This window comes from Oncorhynchus mykiss, chromosome 5 (assembly GCF_013265735.2).
Source record: "Oncorhynchus mykiss isolate Arlee chromosome 5, USDA_OmykA_1.1, whole genome shotgun sequence".
Lineage (NCBI taxonomy): Eukaryota > Metazoa > Chordata > Actinopteri > Salmoniformes > Salmonidae > Oncorhynchus > Oncorhynchus mykiss.
Window position 1 is genome coordinate 47,530,191 of NC_048569.1, and position 26,203 is coordinate 47,556,393.

Here is a 26,203-nt window from a genome sequence, read left to right on the forward strand (position 1 = left end):
TAGTTTATGTATGTGCAGGGCTCATGTTCAAGATACTTTAGGCTCAATATGACTTTCCTGTTCAAACAAAGGTAAATAAACTATTCTAAAGATAATCATTTTTACATGAAGACACCTTCATATATTGAACAGTCCACATGTTGTGAGATTAATTATCAGTGTGTGCATTTTGTTACTCCTCGCCCTAAGAGCGGAGTGGAACTGTCTATAATAAATCACAATTTGCACACACAGCTATACACATCTTTAATGCATATTTACCAGAAATCATTAGAAAATGGAGGAGACATGAGCAGTAACATTTCACATGCCCTTAACGTTCCCAGTATGTTTGATGCCCTCTCCCCTATATCAGAAGTAGACTACCCTGTCTCACCACCCTTTCTTCTCCTCCCTCACATCCCCAGACAGTGATTGATGTGGACGGACGCTGAAGGACAACCTGCCTGTGTTCAAGGGGCGAGCTCAGAGACCCAGGCCCCCGGGGGAGTGAACCCAGGCTCAGTGAGCCCTCCTGACGCCGCAGGCTAGCCCCGGGTTTGGGTCAGGGCCTAACAAAAGCAACACAATGGGCCAAGGACATCCAGTCATACAACTAGTCAGACACATAGAATATAGTATACTGTCTATAGGTAATACTCAATTTTGAAAGTATGCAAAACCTTTTAACAGAGATGACATTAGTATGTAGTATGATTCATATAGGACAGTCCCAGTGTGTACTGTTTAGAGCTTTGGGCCAGTAACCGAAAGGTTGCTGGATCGAATCCCCGAGCTAACAAGGTAAAAATCTGTTGTTCTGCCCCCTGAACAATGCAGTTAACCCACTGTTCCCCAGTAAGCCGTCACTGTAAATAAGAATTCGTTCTTAACTTGCCTAGTTAAATAAATATTCTGTGTCTGAAGAATGAGAGCTCATTGTGAGCATAGCGACATGTGGCAGAGCATATATCGAGGAAAGAGCTTTTCTCAGGTATTACATCCTTACTTATTCTGAAGAAGATTGTGTTGGAGTCAAAACAGTGTAACACAAGACATCCCCCAGACATACGAGATGGTTTCTTAAAATAAAGAGGCTTTGGTGGCTGAACAGTGGAGTGAAGGGGGAGATGTTCTCAGGAAATGGGAAAATAAAATTGTCCAGGCCGTGAGAACGTTTAGCGGCTGCGTCAATACAGGCGCCTAATATTTCAGGCAGCTAAAAACCATAGTACAACACCCACATTTTTTTTTTACACCTCTTCAGTTAGTACATTTTTTAAATTGCTTAATAAAAAATGAAATTGATGACCAACAACTTCCACAAATTCTACAGCTCATTATCTGTGCACCATCTGGCTGGTAGTCTCGCCTCGCTGGGGTTACAACGATGTGATGATGCTATACCATATACCTCCCAATGTCAATGAGATGCAAATGGAGGTGCGTCACATTCAATAGTAGGGCGAGTCATGTAACCTAAAGGTCTAAGGTCAGAGGGCGCCGGGAGGCCCAGTGTCACAGAGGAGAGTCACTCCTTTGCATATGGAATCACCCAATAGCATTATTTACAATCTAACATTATACCACACTTACCAGGCAAGTGATCATCGGAATCACAATTTTAGTCACTGAAAATCAAGACCCATTGTATTTTATCAAACTAAAATGAAATTCACCGTATCTACTTATCTAGACAGATGGGTTTGTATATACAGGTAATTGTCAAAATAATTGAAACCCTTGAGTAAATGAGATACAATGTTTATTGAAAGCAGGTTTTTCCACACAGGTGTGGTTCCTGAGTTAATTAAGCAATTAACATCCCATCATGCTTAGGGTCATGTATAAAAATACTGCGCAGGCCATTATTTTGGCTACCATGGCTATGCCCCCATAGGACGACAATAACCCCATCCCCAGGGCACGACTGGTCACTGAATGTTTCATGCTCATCAAACCAACATAAACAATACGCCATGGCCGTCTCTGTCACCAGATCTCAAACCCAATTGAACACTTAAGGGAGATTCCCTGAGCGTTCACCAACACCAGCAAATGATTGAATTTCTAGTGGAAGAATGGTGTTGCATCCCTCCAATTGAGTTCCAGACACTCGTAGAATCGACGCCAAGGGACATTGAAGCTGTTCTGGCTCATGGTAGCCCCAGTGTTGGTGTTTCCTTTATTTAGTCAGTTATCTGTTTTAAAATACCCTATTGTTTTGGACGTGTGCCTACCTTAAAAGATTTGAATTCTTGATGCAAAAAAAAATAAAATGTCAATAGGAAATCAGAAGCTAGTAACACTAGTAGTACTAGGACTGAAAGACTGCCCCGCAGAAAGAACAGTTCCTTCAACATGAGCTGAAGCCATAGTAAGAACACATGGAAAGGCCACGTCCTATCCACACAACCACAACCCTATAGCTAATCATCATGGCTAGAATATCATATTTCTTATACCAGTCATGCCTTTCAAATCAGGAAAGGGAAGTGAACAAGTGCACACTTTGGAAGGGTTGATAAAGGGGACGTAGCCCTCGCCTCTCTTTGCACCATGCCCTCCTAGAGCTTGCTTCGTTGTCTTAAATACTGGTATTTTCTGTATATTCGATTACATTTAATTGGATTACATAATGATGATGATGGGGTTGATATGTTAATAGTGTTGTACACACATTTGCAGAAGCCAGAGTAATGCGAATCACATACTAGCTAACTACATTGTCAAATATATATATATATATATATTTTTATAATCTGTCAAATGATTTTTTTCTCTCTCAAAAGCAAATACTTCATCATCATACAGATAGAGTTGCAAAATGTCCCAACACTGCAAAATGGCTGCTTGAACAGGAGAACATTTGAAGAAGCGATTTGTATCAGGCTCGTTTTTTTGTTGTTTTTTTGCAGGAAATAAATAACCTCACTAAATTCGGTCACTCGGCAAGCACTCTCCACCTCTCTTGGCCTTTTCTTTCAAAACAGCAAGGACGCAACTCTATAAATGTAGTTATAGTTCACAAGGCCTCTAGTCTGACTGACTTCATCAAATCCATAATTTCTTTGATTCTTCCTTCTGGCTAAACCTTCCCTTTCTAGTCAACCAACCCCATAAACCTATTGATTCTTCTTAATGCTAGTATTTATCCATACCACCGTTAAAAAGTATTTTTTTCTCTTAAAACAAGTAACCACCTTAAAACAGTGCAAAACAAATCAAACCTGTGCAATACCTCTACCCTAAAATATTCCATTATCATACATATTTACAGTACATGATTTAAAAGAAATAATACAATAATAGTAACAATAATATAATATAATTAATAACAAAGGTAACAAAAGCATGGACAGAGAAAATTAAACCACTCTGAAAATGATAATGACAACAAAAGCCCCACTAAATCAGCGGCTTGATGCTGCTGTCTGCTGCGCCTCCCAACAATCCCCAATCCCTAGCCCCCCACGGCAGCCCCACTGGCCCCCAGGACAAACCCACTGCCCCCGTCTGTCAGCGGCCTGGCTGGGTTAGTGTTAGCCTGGGTTGGAAGATGGGTTGGCCTTGGCTGGAGTGTAGGTGGGACTGGGAGGGTGTCTGCAGCCAGCCCACTGAGGCGCCAGAAGCCATCTGCTACCCAGCCAGCAATCCAGAGTGCGCCAGCCAGTGTCTCAGCCACACAAAGCGCCTCTGGGGAGTGGGGGGGGACGACAAAGGCAGGCCTTACTGGAACCTAGCCCTGCAGTCTGGACATTTGACCTGGCCCACTGGAGGGAGGTCTGCCTGCCTCCCCTCTCATCTCCCCCAGTCAGCCACGTAGACCCTGGGGTGAAAGGGTCTGGGACAGAGAGGAGGAGGGGAGATAGATAAAGGAGAAAGACAGAAAGGAGGAAGGGTGGTTGGCACATGAACACAGAGAGAAAGAAATCTCCCTGGACCCCCCCTGCTTCTTCTCTTTTTAACCTCTGAGGAGAGACTGTTCACCAAGGACAGGCGGCTGCTGTTCCAACCCCCCCCCCCCCCCCCCACACACACATCATGTCGTCTCTTTGTCCTCCACCCATCTCAGTGACCAGATAGGCCCCCCACCGTCAAATGTGTGCAGGCTGCATGGCCAGTGGCCAGTCTCTTCTGTCTGTGTGTGTGGTGTAGTGTTTGTCTTTGCATGGATTTCAAGTCTGTCTGTATGTCTTGTCAGTCCCATCTCCTTATACCTAAACGCATTTGCTGTCTGGTATGGGGCCAACCAATTATGTTCTGCGACTCTGTACAGTCCCATGTCTAGTCCAGCCCCATGCATCCCAGCCATCAACCCAGCTCAGGCCTCCATGTGCCTGACCTGTGGGACAGGTCCTGGGTCTGGGGGGCTAGGCGGTGGTGAGCTTCTGGATGGTCCTGTTGTAGTACTGTGTGGTGAGGTCCTCCAGAGGGGTCCAGTGGTTGGCGTGCAGCTCGATGATCTCCATGAGCAAGGAGCGAGTTAGCTGGGACTCGGCTGGACACAGCATCTTGTCCCTGGCCGCAGCCAGGAGCTCTGTCATCATCTCTGGAAGCTGCTCCTCCAGGAGACGACCAGTGGACTGCAGCTGGAGAAGGAGGATGAGGGAGGAGGAGAGGGAGAGGAAAAGAGGAGAGGTGACTTGGCGTTGGAGTCGGGGGTTATGTCTAGCTGTCTGAATTTTAAGAAGGCTAGTCTGAGAGACGGGTCGTGGCCGGCTGACTAAAGAGTGGGGGTGTCTGTCTGAGTTGTGGCATGCAGGGGGCAGGCTCATTAACAGATGTCTGTCTCAGAAGGATGGAGTCCCATTATAGGAACCTTGGCCTGTCTGTCTGTTCTGTCTGTCTGATATTCCCAATTTCCCATACAATTCAAGGTGAAAATTCTAGCAATTACTGACTAGCTCCACTATAGCTATGGCAGTCTTTCTAAAGCTACCTTTATTTAACTAAGCAAGTCAGTTAAGAACACATTTTCAATGACGGCCTACCGGGGAACAGTGGGTTAACTGCCTTGTTCAGGGGCAGAACAACATATTTTTTTTACCTTGTCAGCTCGGGGATTCGATCTAGCAACCTTTTGGTTACTGGCCCAATGCTCTAACCACTTGGCTACCTGCCGCCCCACCTTGCCTGCCCTATCGCTCTCTTTTTCTCCCTTGAACAGAGCTCTTACCTAGCCCCCCTTTCTCCAACCCAGCTCCAGTCTACAGGCTGGGACTCAGGGAGTTTCAGACTCTGTTCTTAGCCTCTACACTACCTCACAGTCACTCTATAATTTATGATGAGACAGAAGATTCCTTCAATACATCCAGACAGAGAAAATTGCCTCACTACAGACACACTCCTACTACGGCTTGAGTTATCTGTGCATTCAAAACAAATCTATCACACATAACATAACAATTCATTATTCATAAATGACTGTGTGCAGCTGTAGGAGGCATCAGTACATATGAAGGACCGTATTGACATTCAGTAGTATGGTAAAGTAAAGTACATACCTCCATAGAATAACAGAGGACCGCATCCTCCTTCACCTCTGGAGACTCCAGCAGCTGTAAGAGACAGACAGACAGAGAACAGAGAGTTACAGAAGAGAACAAAGATGATGAGAGTATGGCTCTTATAGAGATGATACTTCATTATTTTCTATATATGGCTGGCTCAAAGTAACACAGCTCCACAGAGAGTGAGACCGATAACATTGAGTATAGCAAACATTAGGAACACCTTCCTAATATTGAGTTGCATCCCCCCTATTGCCCTCAGAACAGCCTCAATTAGTCGGGCATGGACAATGCAAGGTCTTGAAAGTGTTCCACAGGGATGCTGGCCCACGTTGACGCCAATGCTTCATAAAGTTGTGTCAAGTTGGCTGGATGTCCTTTGGGTGGTGGACTATTCTTGATACACACTGGAAACTGTTGAGTGTAAAAAACCCAGCAGCGTTGAAGTTCTTGACACAAACCGGTGCGCCTGGCACCTACTACCATACCCCGTTCAAAGGCACTTTTGTCTTGCCCATTCACCCTCTGAAAGGCACACATACACAATCCATGTCTCAATGCTTAAAAATCCTTATTTAACCTGTCTCCTGCCCTTCAGCTACACTGATTGAAGTGGATTTAACAAGCCACATCAATAAGGGATCATAGCTTTTACCGGGATTCACCTGGTCAGTATATGTCATGGAAAGAGCAGATGTCCTTAATGTTTTGTACACCGAGTGTATACCCAGAGCAGAGATGGTACTCTAAATGTACTATGCACACCGAGGAGGGGTTGTCTCTCTGTCTGTAAGGTTGACTGACAATGAGAGGGAAAAACAAACACACACAGACAGCCAGAGAGAGAGCGAGACATTATATATATATTTTTTTGAATTTACAGCTTTTTCTCCCCAATTTCGTGGTATCCAATTGTTTTAGTAGCTACTATCTTGTCTCATTGCTACAACTCCCGTACGGGCTCGGGAGAGACGAAGGTTGAAAGTCATGCGTCCTCCGATACACAACCCAACCAAGCCGCACTACTTCTTAACACAGCGCGCATCCAACCCGGAAGCCAGCCGCACCAATGTGTCGGAGGAAACACCATGCACCTGGCAACCTTGGTTAGTGCGCACTGCGCCCGGCCCGCCACAGGAGTCGCTGGGGCGCGATGAGACAAGGATATCCCTCCCGGCCAAACCATCCCTAACCCGGAAGACGCTAGGCCAATTGTGCGTCGCCCCACGGACCTCCCGGTCGCGGCCGGTTACGACAGAGCCTGGGCGTGAACCCAGGGTCTCTGGTGGCACAGCTGGCGCTGCAGTACTGCAGCGCCCTCAACCACTGCGCCACCCGGGAGGCAAGCTCGGCTCACTAAACATCCAGCTCAGTGTGTGTGTATGTCCAGCTCAGTCCAAACAGAACATAGAACAGAACAGAACATAGACGAGCAGAACAGGGCTGTAAATTCAGTCAGGTCCAAACACCATAAGGATCTATTGCTGAGCTATCTGAGGCTGTGCGACTGTGTTGGCAGATCTTTATTGGGTGCGTAACTACAAACAATTAGATCATATGGACCAGAGAGAGGAGAGCAGAGCAGGATCTGTCCGCCTTTGTTCTGAGACTGTCAGAGAACAAATTCAATTTGGTGACTCTGCTGCCAAAAAATACTTTCAGAACACACAAGTAGGCATGTACGCGCGCACACACACACACACACACACTTCTCATGAGCTAGTTTCGCTTCATCACAGGGAAATAATGGTGCATGGTGGTGCTTAAACTGCTTAAGAAGGAGTTAGTAAGTAAGCAAATTCCTACCCTGAAATACTGAGCTATTTCCCACACACTGTGAGTGTCCCAAATGGCACTATTCCCCTAATAGTACACTACTTCAGAAAGTATTCAGACCCCTTAACGTGTAACTACGTTACAGCCTTATTCTAAAACCGATTAAATAGCTTTCCCCCCCATCAATTTACCCACAATGACAAAGCAAAAACAGGTTTATTGAAATTTTTGCAAATCTATTAAAAATAAAAAACAAATCTCATTTACATACTGTAAGTATTTTAGATGCTTTACTCAGTACCTTGAAGCACCTTTGGCAGTGATTACAGCCCTGAGTCTTCTTGGGTATGACACTACAAGCTCGGGACACCTGCATTTGGGGAGTTTCTCCCATTGTTCTCTGCAGATCCTCTTAAGCTCTGTCAGGTTGGATGTGGAGCATCGCTGCACGGCTATTTTCAGGTCTCTACAGAGATGTTCGATCAGGTTCAAGCCCGGGCCCAGGCTGGGCCACTGAAGTACATTCAGAGACTTGTCCAGGAAGCCACTCCAACATTGCTTGGGCTGTGTGCTTAGGGTTGTTGTCCTGTTGGAAGGTGAACCTTCGCCCCCAGTCAGAGGACCTGAAGGAGCAGGTTTTCATCAAGGATCTCTCTGTACTTTGCTCCGTTCATCTGTCCCTCGATCCTAACTAGTCTCCCAGTCCCTGCCACTGAAAAACATGCCAGGTTTCCTCCAGACGTGACGCTTGTCATTCAGGCCAAAGAGTTCCATCTCAAGGATGATCAACGGAAACAGGATGTACCCAAAGTTCGATTTCGAGTGTCATAGCAAAGGGTCTGCATACTTAGGTAAAATCTGTTTATTTTTTATAAATTTGAAAATATTTCCAAAAATCTGTTTTCGCTTTGATGAGAGAATGTTTAAAAAATGTAATCAATTTTAGAATAAGGCTGTAATGTAACAAAATGTGGAAAAGGTCAAGTGGTCTCAATATTTTACGAATGCACTGTAAAGGGAATAGGGTGCCATTTGGGATGCAACAACTGAACCAACTAAGAGTGGTTTAACAGCTTAATGCACCAACCACTCCAATCGATGGCCAGCCCTCAGAGACGTTGACCTTTCACCTCTGGGGGAATTGTGTGCGCGGGAGCCAAGAAGCTGGGGCAGGTTGGTCAGTTCAGACAAACAAAAATATTCCACATGGAAAAGGAACATCCTTCATGTGTCGTGCAGAAAAGTAGTAGAAGGGGTGAAGTGCTATGTTGTGGTGGTGGCTGGTGGGGAAACCACCAAGGAGGATGAAGGGATTTTGGAACTGTGATGGAAGAAACTGGGTCAGAGGAGCTACTTTGTGTCCCAAGGACTTGAAATTATGCCCATGGCCCTACAAATTAACTCCTGTAACATGATGGTATGCTTAAGCCATACTCAAAGCCTTGCACTAGCTAGCTCGGCCTTACTAAACTAAAGTCGGCAGGAGAAAGTAGCTTTGCGCAAACTATGTATTATAACAAACACACATTAAGCCCTATTGGTAGAGATTCCTGTGGAGGTGGTAGATAGGTAGCTTGGTGCTAACTTTGGTGTGTCTCTCAGAGTCGCCCCCTGGGGGCAGTGTGGGGATGTGAAAGCTGTGTATCCTAGCTTGGCTCTGAGGGAACTACCTGACTGCCTGCTATCAGATGGTCCTCCGAGCCTCATCACTCCACACTGCTGCACAGTACAGCACAGCGACCGCTAAGCTAACGCTCCCTGAGCTCCTGCAAGAGTCCTCTGGTGCTTCTCAAATGGCACCCTATTCCCCATATAGTGCACTATTTTTGACCAGAGCCCTACACTGTCCCAGAGCAGCCAGTCACACTGCCTTGCTGAAGGGGGTCACAACCTCACCGGGCGGGCTGAGGATGGGGACATCACGTCTCCTGAGGGTATGGTTAGGTCCCACAGAGGTGAGGGGATGCAGAAAAGAGGCCAGAGAGAGAAAAAATAACCACAATGTGCTACTTTCTACTTCCCTCAAGATGAAGCTGTGAGGAATAGAGTCTGGAGGGGGAATTGTGACGTTATCTAGCTTGTTATCTGGGCTGGTTGTCTTTGTAGGAACAGATGGAATGGTATCTGTAACTGGGACAAAAGGCTGGATGATGGAAAGACCACCGCGGATAAGAACCCTAGGCGAGTCAGCCCTCTGGTATAGGCAGTCTGTGTAGGTTGTCTCTCTCAGCGATACACGTTTGCACTGACAGAGAATATCGTTCAGGCAGAATGAACACTGTCTGACGAAGACTGAAACAGATTATAATGAGGTCCCTAGTTTACAGCCTGTCTGTGTGTATACAGCTCCCCTAAGGAGTTTGTCTGTGTGTATGCTGTGTGTGTCTGTCTTTCCCTCTGATTTCTTACATGCGGAGGGATAAAGTATAAACGGGGGGGGGGGGGGGGTTGGGTTGAACATGTGCATAGAACAGTTAAGGAAATAAAATATTTTTTTTGCCAAACTGGCAAGACAACCGAATGCGGCGGCAGCAGCAGACAGACTAAAAAGAGGAGCATCAAACGCTAACCCCTGCTGTTCAGTAAACGCACTATGCTACAGTACAATGGGGGGAGAGAGGCTGTCGGTTGGCAGAACACGCACCAATGGCACCATAAACACTGTTCATAGGAGGGCAGAGCAGTGTCATTATGCGCAACAGTGTGCATGTTTGTGGGCGGGGGGGGTGGCGTGTGTGTGTCCGTTAGCCTGAATAAGTGTGTGACTGTCGTGTGTGAACGGTCTCATATCTAGCCTGAATAATGACACACAGACGATCCTATACAGTAGTACAAGCATCAAAGCTTAGAAAAGCAAGGCCAATGTTCTTTTTCTATAGGAAAGATGAATAGTTCGGTCACAGTGAAGGACATAGCGATAGGTGAACATCTACAGAGCATAATGATGTATTGTGCACAAAAACAAACATCACTCTAACTGTGAAGAACATACAGTACCAGTCAGAAATTTGGACACACCAACTCATTCATGGGTTTTTCTTTATTTTTACTATTTTCTACATTGAATAATAGTGAAAACATCAAAACTATGAAATAAAACATATGGAATCATGTAGTAACCAAACAAAGGTTAAACAATATTTTCTATTTGAGATTCTTCAAAGCAACCACCCTTTGCCTTGATGACAGCACTGCACACTCAGCACTCTCAACCAGCTTCACCTGGAATGCTTTTCCAACAGTCTTGAATGAGTTCCCACATATGCTGAGCACTTGGCTGCTTTTCCTTCACTCTGCGGTACAACTCATCCCAATTGGGTTGAGGTCAGGTGATTGTGGAGGCCAGGTCATCTGATGCAGCAATCCATCACTATCCTTCTTGGTAAAATAGCTCTTACACAGCCTGGGGGTGTGTTGGGTCATTGTCCTGTTGAAAAACAAATGATAGTGGGACTAAGCGCAAACCAGATGGGATGACGTATTGCTGACGAATGCTGTGGTAGCCATGCTGGTTAAATGTGCCTTGAATTCTAAATAAATCACTGACAGTGACACCAGAAAAGCACCTCCATGCTTCACGGTGGGAACCACAGATGCGGAGATTATCCGTTCACCTACTCTGCGTCTCACAAAGACACAGCAGTTGGAACCAAAAATCTCAAATTTGGACTCCAGACCAAAGGACAGATTTCCACTGGTCTAACGTCCATTGTTCGTGTTTCTTGACCCAAACAAGTCTCTTCTTATTGGTGTCCTTAGTGGTTTCTTTGCAGCAATTCAACCATGAAGGCCTGATTCACACAGTCTAATCTGAACAGTCTGCTACTTGAACTCTTGTGAAGGATTTATTTGGGATGCAATTTCTGAGGCTGGTGACTCTAATGAACTTCCATTCCTGTGGATTCCAGTTTCATCATTGCACTTGATGGTTTTTGCAACTGCACTTGAAGAAACATTCAAAGTTCCTTAAAGTAATGATGGACTGTCATATCTCTTTGCTTATTTGAGCTGTTCTTGCCATAATATGGACTTGGTCTTTTTACCAAATAGGGCTATCTTCTATATACTCTCACTACCTTGTCAAAACACAACTGATTGGCTCAAACGCATTAAGGAAAGAAATTCAACAATTTAACTTTTAATAAGGCACAATTGTAAATTGAAATGCATTCCAGGTGACTAACTCATAAAGCTGGTTGAGAGAATGCCAAGAGTGTGCAAAGCTGTTATCAAGGCAAATGGTGGCTACTTTGAAGAATCTCAAATATAAAATATATTTTGATTTGTTTAACTCTTTTTTGGTTACTACATGATTCCATATGTGTTATTTCATAGCTTTGATGTCTTCACTATTATTCTACAATGTAGACTGGTACTGTAAATAAATACCTTTACTACCTGTAGCCTGTAACAAATAATATTCGCAAATCCATTTTTCCACATGTTAAAACATTCTCTAGACTTGTACAACAAATACATGAACTAGCTGTATACCATTTACCAACTCAACCAATTCATAATTTGCAACTTCATCTCCTTCCACCCCTCCTCTACCAAGAAAAGCAGAGTTGTTTGCCTGTGCCATGACATCACAAAAATAGCTTGTTCCCAACTCAGGGGACGTTCTGGCTGTGTGCATCTGGTCTCCTCTAGGTCGTATCCATTAGGGCACACTGTAGCAAAAACTTTTGCAACGGAAAATAAAAAATAAAAAACATTTCTTTAAGGACAAGTCCCTATTTCAGTCCGTTTCAGTCTTCCGTTTGGTGCCTTATGAACCCAACCTTGCTCTGTCTGCGGTTATCTAATGAGAGGACTGTGTGACTATGTCTGTCTGTTTGTGTGTGTATGACCTGTATGTGTGTGTCTGCATGCGAGCGCATGTTTGTGTGTGAGCGGGGCCGACAGTGAGACAAGCAGCTCTTTGTGAGGGGGGGGGGAGTCCTTCCAGAGAGAGAGGGATGATCAAAGAGACCAGGGAAGGCCCTGGACACTGTCTGGGTCTGGCTGGGAGTTAAAATGGCTGACAAGCCACAATAATTACCCTTTCCCCGCCATGTGAAACTAAACTTGGGCTTCCCCCGAAATGGTACCTTATTCCTTTTATAGTGTATAACTTTTGAGCAGGGCCCATACGGCTCTGGTCAAAAGTACTGCAAGACATATCCCTACACGGGAAACCAACCAACGACACCAGCACAGAGCTTTGACTTTCAACTCGATTATTATGGGTAAAACAGAGCACACTCAAATGGACTAAAATGTTGAGAGGTTGTGGGGTTGAATTAATACATTTTGGACCAAATAGTAGGGATAGACATGTAATAAATGGTGCAATTTGATCAAGAGATCTTCCGTTGGCCGCTTTTCTACATGTTGTAATAGGGCTAGAGGTCCATAAAACATGGTATCTTCTCACTGTCTCTAACTAAAGCCTTTCCCTATTGTATATTCTGTTAGGACTGACATTATTCTGAATACAGCCGTTCCACTGTGGGAGTTACTGACGGAGTTGGACATTACCATCTAGGAGGTTAAGGGGGAGATAGAGCTTTAACACTGGTCTCTCTCACACACCCATTAAAAGGACAATGAACAGGCAGGCAGGGCAGGAGAGCAGGCCTAGGTGTACACAGCTACACTACTAAGCCCAATGATGAGGCTAGCTATTCAGAATCCACCACCAGCTCAACTGAGACTGCCTGGCTGGGGCCTACATACTGTACGTAACAAAGGCTATAGTTTCCACTACAGTTACGAAGTAGTCAGAAAGGTGAACATAAATCAAATAGCAACACCTAGTGTATTTGTGGATTGATTAACGTTACTAAATGAAGCGGTGCTAACAGGTTTAATAGAATGCTGTGGGAAAACAACACTAAGCTATAATCAAAAGATGTATTGCTTTTAGATTCTAAAGTAACCAAGTAACTGCACTACAATGGTTATATGCCATTCCAGTTTTGTCTATCTGTCAGCAGATGTCACCTGCTGAAGTGTGTGTGTGTGTGTATTCACTATGTTCGTGTGCAAGATGGCTGCTAGGAAGAATTACTGGTGATCTGTGGTAATTACTGAAGACTTCGGAATAGTCTCAGCAGTAGGACTGGGACTAGGAAATAATTCCTAGACTGAGCATTGGGACTGGGGATATAAACTGAGACATGCCCATAATGACATACCTGGAGACCTGGTAGACTGACGGTTGCCAAGCTCTAACGTTACTTACACTGAATTTAGCACCACATGTGCAGGTTGTCACCAGAACCCCCAACCACCACTCCTTTCCGCATTCTCCCATTCCCACTTCCTTTCCTATGAATACTGAAAACTCCCTGATGTCCACAGACATTCTGCTCGGGAATCCTGTGTGACATCTTTTAAGGTATTGTCACTCACTGACATGTGACCTCTATTCTCATTGGTGGTGTTCCTTAGCTCCGTGGTTCCAAAGGCATCAGTCAAAAGAAACAAGGCTAAACATTTTCAGAACTTTATAAATTGTGGTTGGTGATGCAGTTCCACCTTAAAAAGTAATTCTCGAAATCCATTCACTCTCACCCTGTCATTCATCCCAGGATTAACATACACTCAGCCCCAAAATGATTGGCACCCTTGATAAAGATGAGCAAAGAAGACTGTAGAAAATAAATACAAATCCTGAGCTACAGTATATTGTATGCTTTTATACTAATACAAGTGCACCGGTGTGCCAAAGAGCTCTATTTTCATGTCATCTGACCATAGCACTGGTTCCAATCCAAGTGCCAATGCTGTTTAGCAAACCACAGGCAATGCTATGGTCAGATGACATGAAAATAGAGCTCTTTGGCCACGCACACCAGTGGCAGGTTTGGCTTCATAAAACAGAAGTATATGCAGTACCTCATACCGACGGTAAAATATGGTGGTGGATCTTTTTGTATTTATTATGGATCCACATTAGCAGCTACTCTTCCTGGGGTCCAGCAAAATTAAGGCAGTTTATACAATTTTAAAACATTAGAATACATTCACAGATTTCACAACACACTGTGTGCCCTCAGGCCCCTACTCCACCACTACCATATATCTAAAGTACTACATCCATGTGTATGTATAGTGCGCGTATGTTTTTGTTTGTCTGTGTGTGCCAATGTTTGTGTTGCTTCACAGTCCCCGCGGTTCCATAAGGTGTTTTTTGACCGTTTTTTTTAAATCTAATTTTACTGCTTGCGTCAGTTACTTGATGTGGAATGTAGTCATGACTGTATGTAGCACTGTGTGCCTCCCATAGTCTGTCCTGGACTTGGGGACTGTGAAGAGACCTCGTGGCATGTCTTGTGGGGTATACATGGGTGTCCGAGCTTTGTGCCAGTAGTTTAGACAGACAGCTCGGTGCATTCAACATGTCAATATGAAGTAAATCCACTTTCAGCCAGGAGAGATTGACATGCATGTTATTAATATTAGCTCTCTGTGTTGTAGGGCTATTTTGCTTTCACTGGTCCTGGCATCCTGAACTTTACCAAGTACCAGGACATTTTAGACAAAAACCTGGTTGACTCTGCCAGGAGGCTGAAATTGGGCTGCAAGTGGATCTTCTAGCAAGACAATAACCCCAAGCGCACACACAAATCCACAAAGAAATTGTAAATTTACCACAAAATAAAACATTTTCAATGGCCACCTCAGTCTCCAGATGTTAACCCCATTGAAAACCTGTGGTTTGAATTGAAGAAGGCAGTCAATGAGGGCAGACTAAGGATATCAAGGATCTGGAAAGAATCTGTATGGAGGAATGGTCTAAGATCCCTCCAAATGCGTTATTCAATCTCATAAAACATTTGTGACCGGATTCAGGAAAGTGGGCGTTTGAAGCTAGTCCCTACTTCACAGCAAGGCCGCTTGAATTAAAAAAATATATATATTTATTTGTCCAGAAATGCCTCGAACATGTGAACTTTCATGTGCCTTAATAAAAAATTGGTATGCAATCTTAAATTACAAGCCTAGTTGAGCCAAGGAGAAAGCACTCCACTACATAGAGAATAGGACAGGATCCTTCCTGGCTTGCCCTGATAAAGAGCAATATTTATGGCGTTGTTTTGTTGGCACTAACGGAGGCTATCTACGCCAGGGCTCGTTGGCCAAATCCTATGGGGAATTTCATGTTTTTTTTTTGGGGGGGGGGATAAACAGCGAAAATAAAGTCTGTTTTGTTCTATGAGATAATCTTCAGCTAATTTATTTGTGAATTTTGAATCATTTATGTCATCAACACAAGCACATAAAGCACATTAAGGCTTCAAAATGTATAAGGGTCATGTTAACTGACTGATATATCATAGAACAAAACATAAGAACTCCTAAGCCAGAACTTATTTTTGGCGTGTATCCCAAAACCTCATTCTTTCCCCCATAGGAACGGTCAACGAACTAGAGGTAGAAAATGTTATTTAAATTTTTTTTTTTTTTTTAGAACTATAAGCTGGCGAGCTCTATTGGCTGAGATAATGCAGGGGCTGGGCATGCCGAGAGGTGAGTCCTGATTGGTCTGTCACGTCACAGGCTTCTGTCCCATAACAGACTGGGGCCATCCCTGGTCAATGCATTCGGGTAGTATTCAGACCCAATGAACTTTCACATTGTTACATTAAAGCCTTATTCTAAAATGGATTAAATAGTTTTCCCCCCTTCATCAACACCCCATAATGACAAAGCAAAAACGTGTTTTTAGAAATGTATACAAATGTATATATTAAAAAATAATAATATCACATTTACAAACTAAGTATTCAGATTCTTTACTCAGTACTTTACAGTCTCAAGTATGACGCTACAAGCTTGGCACACCTGTATTTGGGAAGTTTCTCCCATTCTAATCTGCAGATCCTCTCAAGCTCTGTCAGGTTGGAAGGGAAGAGTCGCTGCACAGCTACTTTCAGGTCGATGAAGTTCAAGTCTGGGCTCGGGCTGGGCCACTCAAGGATATTCAGAGACTTGTCCTGAAGCCACTACTGCGCTGTCTTGGCTGTGTGCTTAGGGTCGTTGTCCTGTTGGAAGGTGAACCTTCGCCCCAGTCTAAGGTCCTGAGCAATCTGGAACAGGTTTTCGTCAAGCATCTCTCTGTACTTTGCTTTGTTAATCTTTCCCTCAATCCTGACTAGTCTCGAAGTTCTTGCCGCTGAAAACCATCACCACAGCATGATGCTGCCACCACCATGCTCATGGTCTGAGTCCTTTAGATGCTTTTTGGCAAACTCCAAGCGGGATGTCATGTGCCTTTTACTGAGGAGTGGCTTCCATCTGGCCACTCTACCATAAAGGCCTGATTTGGTGGAGTGCTGCAGAGATGGTTGACCTTCTGGAAGGTTCCCCCATCTCCACAGAGGAACTCTAGAGCTCTGTCAGAGTGACCATCAGGTTCTTGGTCACCTCCCTTATCCCTCGATTGCTCAGTTTGGCAGAACGGCCAGTTCTAGGAAGAGTCTTGGTGGTTCCAAACTTTTTCTATTTAAGAATGATGGAGGCCACTGTGTTCTCAGGGACCTTCAATGTTGCATAATGTTTTTGGTACCCTTCACCAGATCTGTGTCTTATCCTGTCTCTGAGCTTTACGGACAATTCCTTCGACCTCATGGCTTGGTTTTTGCTATAACATGCACTGTCAACTGTGGGACAGGTGTGTGCCTTTCCAAATAATGTCCAAATCAATTGAATTTACCACAGGTGGACTCCAATCAAGTTGTAGAAACATCTCAAGGATGATCAATGGAAACAGGATGCACAAGCTAAATTTCGGGTCTCATAGCAAATGATCTGAATACTTATGTAAATAAGGTATCTTTTTTATTTTCATAAATTAGAAAAATGTCTAAAAACCTGTTTTCGCTTTGTCATTATGAGGTAAGGCTGTAAGGTAACAAAATGAGGAAAAAGTAAAGTGGTGTGTATACTTTCCGAATGCACTGTACATAATGCTTGCCATCGCATATTTTTGGGACGATATAGCTATGGACAACTGCAAAAGTGTTGCTACAGCGCTCAACAACATTTCTGCCCTGAATTTAGCTGGTACTCATGACCTTGTTTAGCTAGCTAAACAAAGGAGAAAAAAAGAGACCCAATTCACAAAGAGACCAGTTCACATGTGAAATCCTAAAGAGATGGGTGGTGCGAAGACCTAAGAGGGTGTGAACAATGCTCAATAGGCATACACAAAGAAGAACTCTCGACCTAGTGTTAGAACCTCAGGGGCGTTTTCAGGAGCCTTTTCTCAAAAGTGGGGTTACAAGTTTATCAACTTTTAAAGCAGCATAACGTTCCCCAACTACAGTGTATGATATACAATTTTGAAGCTCTGAGTCTGTACTTTTATAAAACGTAAAAAGCCCAGATAGAGCTGGCTGGACACATTTTAGAAAAAGGCTCAGTGTCATTATCCTAGCAAGGGGAGGGTGCTGCAGTATTGAAAACAGGGGTGCCAATAATTTTGGCCATCTTTTTTAGATTTATTGTTTTACTTGTTAAACAAAATCTCTTTCTCTGAGCAATTGTATTAGTAATAAAATAATATAATTGTAAAAAAATGATTGGGGCATACAATACATACCCAGTATTTGTACTATTTATTCATCTTTTTTGTTCATTTTTCATCAAGGGTGCCAATAATTTTGGAACCTGACTCTACATCCATACAGTCTAGTACCTACCTATACACCTGTCATGTAACTACAGTCCATCCAGATACACATTCAACACACCTGTAATTATCTAAACCTGTTCTACCAGACAGCGGAGAACATGTAGGCTACATTACACTTGGCTGGCGTGTGGAGGGAGCCTAGCCGATGAAAGCCATGTAAATACTGTCTAATATCTGACTGCCGTAAGCTATCAGTGACTACAGCTGCAGCCTGAAGTGGTGCTCTAAAGGCGTCCGCATGCTTCCCAACCGAAACAGTTCGGAAGTTTGTGCATATATTATGATGACATTGTGAAGTTTTTGTTATTTTGGCCTTTGGCAAGGTATTTTTGGGCTGTCCGTGCACACAAAATGTTTTCGAGGCAAGCCGAAGTTCGGAAGCCCGAAGTCTTCGCCCCTTCATTGGTGATTGGTCACCTGTAGGGATTCTTCAATTAAGTGTTTGTTGTCATTCAAGGACAGACACGTTTCATGCACATTTTTCACTTGCAAAATACTGTAACAAAAATATTGGATGTAAAATTGCGCAACTAAGATCTCCTCTGCAAAAACACAAAAATGTATGACATTTCTTGAGTTACCGTATATTAAATCGGACTATTTTGAGGAAGTGTATCTGGCTACAGTGTCTCAAGATGGACAAACAGTACTATTGCTGCTTTTCCTCATGTTTCAAGCGAAGGTCTTTTAACCCATAAGTCTAAGCCGTGGGAGGGGGTTCTACTACGCTATATGGAATTGTTTTATGAAGGTCATACCAAGCTATTTGATTTTGAATTAAGACCCCTTGAAGTATCTTTTTCTTTTTCCAAATATATGATGAAAAATTATTTTGGGCCTTACTGCTATTAGCCCATACAAATGCATTGAATAACATTTCACTACATGGAACAACAAATAGTCCCCCCGCAAAAAAATTGTTCTGAAGTGCGAAAAATATCAAGAAACATTTTTTCTAATATATATATATTTTTTTACATGTATTTAACCCATTATTTTGGGATCTAAGTGTCTGGACCTTCAGGGGGACCCGGGGGACCTTCAGAAGTGTCTTGTGGGCATCCTAGAGCAAAAACAGAGCCTTGCCACAAACTGTTTGGACGCTACAGACAGAAGTTGGCAGGTCGTTTGTAACAACTTTTTTCTTGTACATTTATTTAACTAGGCAAGTCAGTTAAGAACAAATTCTCATTTTCAATGACAGCCTAGGAACAGTGGGTTAACTGCCCTGTTCAGGGGCAGAACAACAGATGTTTACCTTGTCAGCTCGGGGATTCGATCTTGCAACCTTTTGGTTACTAGTCCAACGCTCTAACCACTAGGCTACCTTCCGCCCTTGTGGGGGTCGTAGAGCAAAACGGAGAACACTATCGGGTTCATCTTTCCATAGAGGGGTCATAATAGTTTGTAGGCCAAACCGTTCAGATGCTACAGATGATTTTGTGAGAAGACTAATTTTCAGGAATTCTCATGGTGTGACAAACACCGCACTAGCTCTGTCACCTTTCACACGGAAGTGCAACATTTCTTATACAGTGCCTTGCGAAAGTATTCGGCCCCCTTGAACTTTGCGACCTTTTGCCACATTTCAGGCTTCAAACATAAAGATATAAAACTGTATTTTTTTGTGAAGAATCAACAACAAGTGGGACACAATCATGAAGTGGAACGACATTTATTGGATATTTCAAACTTTTTTAACAAATCAAAAACGGAAAAATTGGGCGTGCAAAATTATTCAGCCCCCTTAAGTTAATACTTTGTAGCGCCACCTTTTGCTGCGATTACAGCTGTAAGTCGCTTGAGGTATGTCTATCAGTTTTGCACATCGAGAGACTGACATTTTTTCCCATTCCTCCTTGCAAAACAGCTCGAGCTCAGTGAGGTTGAATGGAGAGCATTTGTGAACAGCAGTTTTCAGTTCTTTCCACAGATTCTCGATTGGATTCAGGTCTGGACTTTGACTTGGCCATTCTAACACCTGGGTATGTTTATTTTTGAACCATTCCATTGTAGATTTTGCTTTATGTTTTGGATCATTGTCTTGTTGGAAGACAAATCTCCGTCCCAGTCTCAGGTCTTTTGCAGAATCCATCAGGTTTTCTTCCAGAATGGTCCTGTATTTGGCTCCATCCATCTTCCCATCAATTTTAACCATCTTCCCTGTCCCTGCTGAAGAAAAGCAGGCCCAAACCATGATGCTGCCAACACCATGTTTGACAGTGGGGATGGTGTGTTCAGTGTGATGAGCTGTGTTGCTTTTACGCCAAACATAACGTTTTGCATTGTTGCCAAAAAGTTCAATTTTGGTTTCATCTGACCAGAGCACCTTCTTCCACATGTTTGGTGTGTCTCCCAGGTGGCTTGTGGCAAACTTTAAACAACACTTTTTATGGATATCTTTAAGAAATGGCTTTCTTCTTGCCACTCTTCCATAAAGGCCAGATTTGTGCAATATTCGACTGATTGTTGTCCTATGGACAGAGTCTCCCACCTCAGCTGTAGATCTCTGCAGTTCATCCAGAGTGATCATGGGCCTCTTGGCTGCATCTCTGATCAGTCTTCTCCTTGTATGAGCTGAAAGTTTAGAGGGACGGCCAGGTCTTGGTAGATTTGCAGTGGTCTGATACTCCTTCCATTTCAATATTATCGCTTGCACAGTGCTCCTTGGGATGTTTAAAGCTTGGGAAATATTTTTGTATCAAAATCCGGCTTTAAACTTCTTCACAACAGTATCTCGGACCTGCCTGGTGTGTTCCTTGTTCTTCATGATGCTCTCTGCGCTTTTAACGGACCTCTGAGACTATCACAGTGCAGGTGCATTTATACGGAGACTTGATTACACACAGGTGGATTGTATTTATCATCATTAGTCATTTAGGTCAACATTGGATCATTCAGAGATCCTCACTGAACTTCTGGAGAGAGTTTTCTGCACTGAAAGTAAAGGGGCTGAATAATTTTGCACGCCCAATTCTTCAGTTTTTGATTTGTTAAAAAAGTTTTATATCCAATAAATGTCGTTCCACTTCATGATTGTGTCCCACTTGTTGTTGATTCTTCACAAAAAAATACAGTTTTATATCTTTATGTTTGAAGCCTGAAATGTGGCAAAAGGTCGCAAAGTTCAAGGGGGCCGAATACTTTCGCAAGGCACTGTATATAAAAAAAAGTAACCTTTATTTAACTTGGCAAGTCAGTTAAGAGCACATTCTTATTTACAATGACGGGCTAAGAACAGTGGGTTAACTGCCTTGTTCAAGGGCAGAATGACAGATTTTTACCTTGTCTGTTTGGGGATTCGATCTAGCAACCTATCGGTTACTGGCCCAACGCTCTAACCACTAGACTGCCTGCCAACCCTTGGAGGACGCAGTAGATTGAGATGCATCCAATGCAAAAAAAAAACAGATACTGTATCTCTAGTTTAAATTGACAGATTTTTAAAAATGTGGATTTTCGTATTATACTAACTAGATTTTCGCAAGATCACGGACATCGACCTTAGGGGGTTAAGGGTGTATGCGAGCACACTCGTTTGGTTCGGCAGCTAAACTGAAGCACGCAGAAGCCTTAACGCTATACCCTCAGCAGTGGAAGCATGTTGGGACATGGAGCCCAGACCTAATTGGGTACTCTCCTCGGCTGTGTCCTAAATGGCACCCTATTCCCTATATAGTGCACTCCTTTTAAACAGGGCCCATGCCAGACATTGTGACCTCTCACCCATATCTCCGATACTGAGCTCTTGAAGTAGCATCTCAGTGTTTGATGAAATACCTAACCCTGAGATAAGGATTTTTGCTGACTGCTTTAGTGTTAACTGCCATGTCTCAGTTAGTCATTTACATGATCTGAGAGGATGATTGCTCTGTGTATTCTGTGGATTCGCAGACAAGGTACACTGTAGTATACAGTACACAATATACAGTTGAAGTCGGAAGTTTACATACACTTAGGTTGGAGTCATTAAAACTCATTTTTCAACCACTCCACAATTTTTTTGTTACCAAACTGTAGTTTTGGCAAGTCGGTTAGGACATCTACTTTGTGCATGACAAGTAATTTTCCAACAATTGTTTACAGAGATTATTTCACTTATAATTCACTGTATCACAATTCCAGTGGGTCAGAAGTTTACATACACTAAGTTGACTCTGATAGGCTAATTGACATCATTTGAGTCAATTGGAGGTGTACCTGTGGATGTATTTCAAGGCCTACCTTCAAACTCAGTGCCTCTGCTTGACATCATGGGAAAATCAAAAGAAATCAGCCAAGACCTCAGCATTTTTTTTGTAGACCTCCACAAGTCTGGTGCATCCTTGGAACAAATTTCCAAACAACCGAAGGCACCACGTTCATCTGTACAAGCAATAGTATGCAAGTATAAACACCATGGGACCCTGCAGCCGTCCTACCGCTCAGGAAGGAGACACGTTCTCTCTCCTAGAGATGAACGTGCTTTGGTGCGAAAAGTGCAAATCAATCCCAGAACAACAGCAAAGGACCCTGTGAAGATGCTGGAGGAAACAGGTACAAAAGTATCTATATCCACAGTAAAACAAATCATATATTGACATAACCTGAAAGGCCGCTCAGCAAGGAAGAAGCCACTGCTCCAAAACCACCATAAAAAAGCCAGACTATGGTTTGCAACTGCACATGGGGACAAAGATCATACGTTTTGGAGAAATGTCCTCTGGTCTCATGAAACAAAATAATACTGTTCGGCCATAATGACCATCATTTGGTTTGGAGGAAAAAGGGGGATGCTTGCAAGCCGAAGAACACAATCTCAACCGTGAAGCACGGGGGTGGCAACATCATGTTGTGGGGGTGCATTGCTGTAGGAGGGGCTGGTGCACTTCACAAAATAGCTGGCATTATGAGGAAGGGAAATGATGTGGATATATTGAAGCAACATCTCAAAACATCAGTCAGGAAGTTAAAGCTTGGTCGCAAATGGGTCTTCCAAATGGACAATGACCCCAAGCATACTTCCAAAGTTGTGGCAAAATGGCTTAAGGACAACAAAGACAAGGTATTGGAGTGGCCATCACAAAGCCCTGACCTCAATCCTGTAGAACATTTGTGGGCAGGACTGAAAAATAGTGTGCGAGTAAGGAGGCCTACAAACCTGACTCCGTTACACCAGCTGTCAGGAGGAACGGGCCAAAATTCACCTAACTTACTGTGGGAAGCTTGTGGAAGGCTACCCGAAACGTTTGACCCAAGTTAAGCAATTTAAAGGCAATGTTACCAAATACAAATTGAGTGTATGTAAACTTCTGATCCACTGGAAATGTGATGAAAGAAATAAAAGCTGAAATAAATCATTCTCTACTATTATTCTGACATTTCACATTCTTAAAATAAAGTGGTGATCCTAACTGACCTAAAACAGAGAATTTTTACTTGGATTAAATGTCAGGAATTGTGAGAAACTGAGTTTAAATGTATTTGGCTAAGGTGAATGTAAACTTCCGACTTTGACTGTTCATAACGTAAATATCCTGTTCGTTTCCATCTGCATTTGATCAGGAAAAATATGAGTTTATGACCACAGAGAATTACGGCTAGAATATGTGTGAGCCTGCCATACAGAGGGAGTTGGGGGTTCCTTCAGAAAGTATTGAAAGAATTCAAAATGGATTAAATAGATTTTTTTCTCACCCATCAACACACAATACTCCATAACGACAAAGTAAAAAATGTTTTTAGAAATGTTTACACATTTATAGAAAATTAATGACAGAAATATTTAATTTACATAAGTATTCACACCCCTAAGTCAATACATGTTAGGATCACCTTTGGCAGCGATTACAGCTGTGTGTCTTTTTGGGTAAGTCTCTAAGAGCTTTGCACACCTGGATTATACAATATTTTCATAGAATTCTTTCTAAAATTGTTCAAGCTCTGTCAAGTTAGTTGTTGATCATTGCTAGACAGCCATTTTCAATTCTTGCCATAGATTTTCAAGCAAATTTAAGTGAAAACTGTAACTAGGCCACTCAGGAACATTCAATGTAATCTTGGTAAGCAACTCCATTTTATTTAACTAGGCAAGTCAGTTAAGAACAAATTCTTATTTACAATGATGGCTTACCGGAGAGCATTGGGTTAACTGCCTTGTGCAGGGGCAGAACGAGAGATTTTTACCTTGTCAGCTCAGGGATTTGATCCAGCAACCTTTCGGCTACTGGCCCAACGCTCTAACCACTAGGCTACCGTGGCCTTGTGTTTGTGGTTCTTGTCCGGCTGAAAGTTGAATTAATCTCCCAGTGTCTGGTGGAAAGCCAGGCTTTCCTCTAGGATTTTGCCTGTGCTTAGCTCCATTCAGTTTCTTTTTATCCTGAAAACCTCCCCAGTCCTTAACAATAACAAGCATACCCATAACATGATGCAGCCACCACTATGCTTGAAAATATGGAGAGTGGTACTCAGTAATGTAAAAAGTTAATAGCATTGCCACATTTTTTTTGCAGTATTACTTTAGTGCTTTGTTACAAACGGGATGCATGTTTTGGAATCTTTTTATTCTGTACAGTCTTACATCTTTTCACTCTGTCAATTAGTTCTCTCCTATCACAGCCATTAAACTCTGTTTTAAAGTCACCATTGGCCTCAGTGAAATCCCTGAGCCGTTTCCTTCCTCTCCAGCAACTGTATCTTTGTAGTGACTGATGTATTGATACACCACCCAAAGCGTAATTAATAACTTCACAATGTTCAAAGGGATATTCAATGTCTGATTTTCTTTATTTTTACCCATCTACCAAATGGTTCCCTTCGTGAGCCATTCGAAAATCTCCCTTGTCTTTGTGGTTGAATCCGTGTTTGAAATTCACTGCTCAACTGAGGGGCTTTACAGATAGTTGCATGTGTGGGGTACAAAGACTAGGTGTTTCTGAGCTTTGGGGAAAATATCCAGGAGAATGCTCCCAGACAGCACCCTCCTATGTGTACCCATGTCCTTCTGCCTGCTCACAGTGCACTCTATACCCTATATGTCCTTCAATAACTGTAAACCCAGCATGGTTTTAATACAGGGTATAGGAATGTGAGGTGTGCCCCCACCCTCCTACATGTTACAATTTTACAGCCCTATAGCATCTGTGGAGGTGTTAGATTGTCGTCTCCTGGGGAGTGCCAGTGCCAGGGTGTGCAAGGCATGGCTGGCACCTGTCAGTGGTGTGTGGAGGCTGGGGTGAACAGTAGCAATGGGGGGTGCTGCATACACCTTCGCTCATCTCTCTTTCTCAACCCCCTGCTCGCTCTCTCTATCCTTTTATTGCTCTTACCCCCCCCCCCCCCCCGCTTTCGCTCTCTGGCAGGAGTGTTTGTGAGTGGGCGAGTGTCACTGTGATTTCACTCCTATGCAGAGAAGAGAGGAGCCTGACAGAGACTCTAGAGGAAGACTGCGGCTAGTGCTGCCGACACCACAGAGCTTCCTGAGTAACTGCAGTGAGAGAGACGTCTGGTGTGTGTGTGTATTCGCGCATGAAAGGGAGGTGCAGGCGTACATTGCAAAGAAAAACTATTTCGGTGCAACAATAGTATCGCAAGTGGATTAAAATAATTAAAATTTTACATCATCCAGTTATGGAGAGTGTGTGGGGTCGGGCTCTAACACACTTAAAACACATACGCAATCCCTCCCTGGCCCTCGGAGCATCCCAACAGCTAAGACAAACAACGCTAGCATGTCACAGACAGGAGACCCCAGCCTTTAGTCCAACAATGCAGAATGATTGATTGTGGTATGTGTGTATTTGTAGAGAACAGTATGTGCCGGGCCACTTCAAAGCAGCGGTTGTAAAAGTGCCAGTGACATTCTTGGAGCTTATTCACTATTCCAGCCAGCCCAGGCATGGACCACACACTGGAACCCGCAGGTCTGTGTGTGTACATGGGTGGCTGGATATAGGATAGACATAAAAATCTTGCATCACTGGGATTTTGAAGAGGTGGGCTCCAACAACTGGACCCTCCGGCAGGCAAGCATGGTGGCAGATCTCTCGCGCTCTCTCCTTACGCTAGCCCCCCCACCATGGCATGGCACGTCAGACCATCATTAAGTTCGCCGACGACACAACGGTGGTAGGCCTGATCACAGACAGCGATGAGACAGCCTATAGGGAGGAGGTCAGAGACCTGGCAGTATGGTGCCAGGCCAACAACAACCTCTCCCACAACGTCATTAAGACAAAAGGAGATGATTGTGGACTACAGGAAACGGAGG

The 26,203-nt window shown here is 43.5% G+C and overlaps 1 protein-coding gene across 6 annotated transcripts in view; it reads right to left on the reverse strand.

Moving 5' to 3' along the window:
* Positions 1–231: 231 nt before the first annotated feature.
* The window catches only part of LOC110523973 (CBP80/20-dependent translation initiation factor), a 132,249-nt gene continuing 106,277 nt past the window's right edge, over positions 232–26,203 (reverse strand). For 5 of the 6 annotated variants that reach the window (XM_021603176.2, XM_036977719.1, XM_021603174.2 and 2 more), the window contains 2 exons: positions 5,487–5,540; positions 4,199–4,571 (listed from right to left, as the gene is read on the reverse strand). In XM_021603176.2, the coding sequence (XP_021458851.2) occupies positions 4,353–4,571; positions 5,487–5,540 (273 nt within the window). In that variant the 3' untranslated portion in view covers positions 4,199–4,352. Of the gene's footprint in view, positions 4,572–5,486; positions 5,541–26,203 lie in introns of all 6 variants that reach the window. The other variant, XM_021603172.2, reaches the window with a different exon arrangement.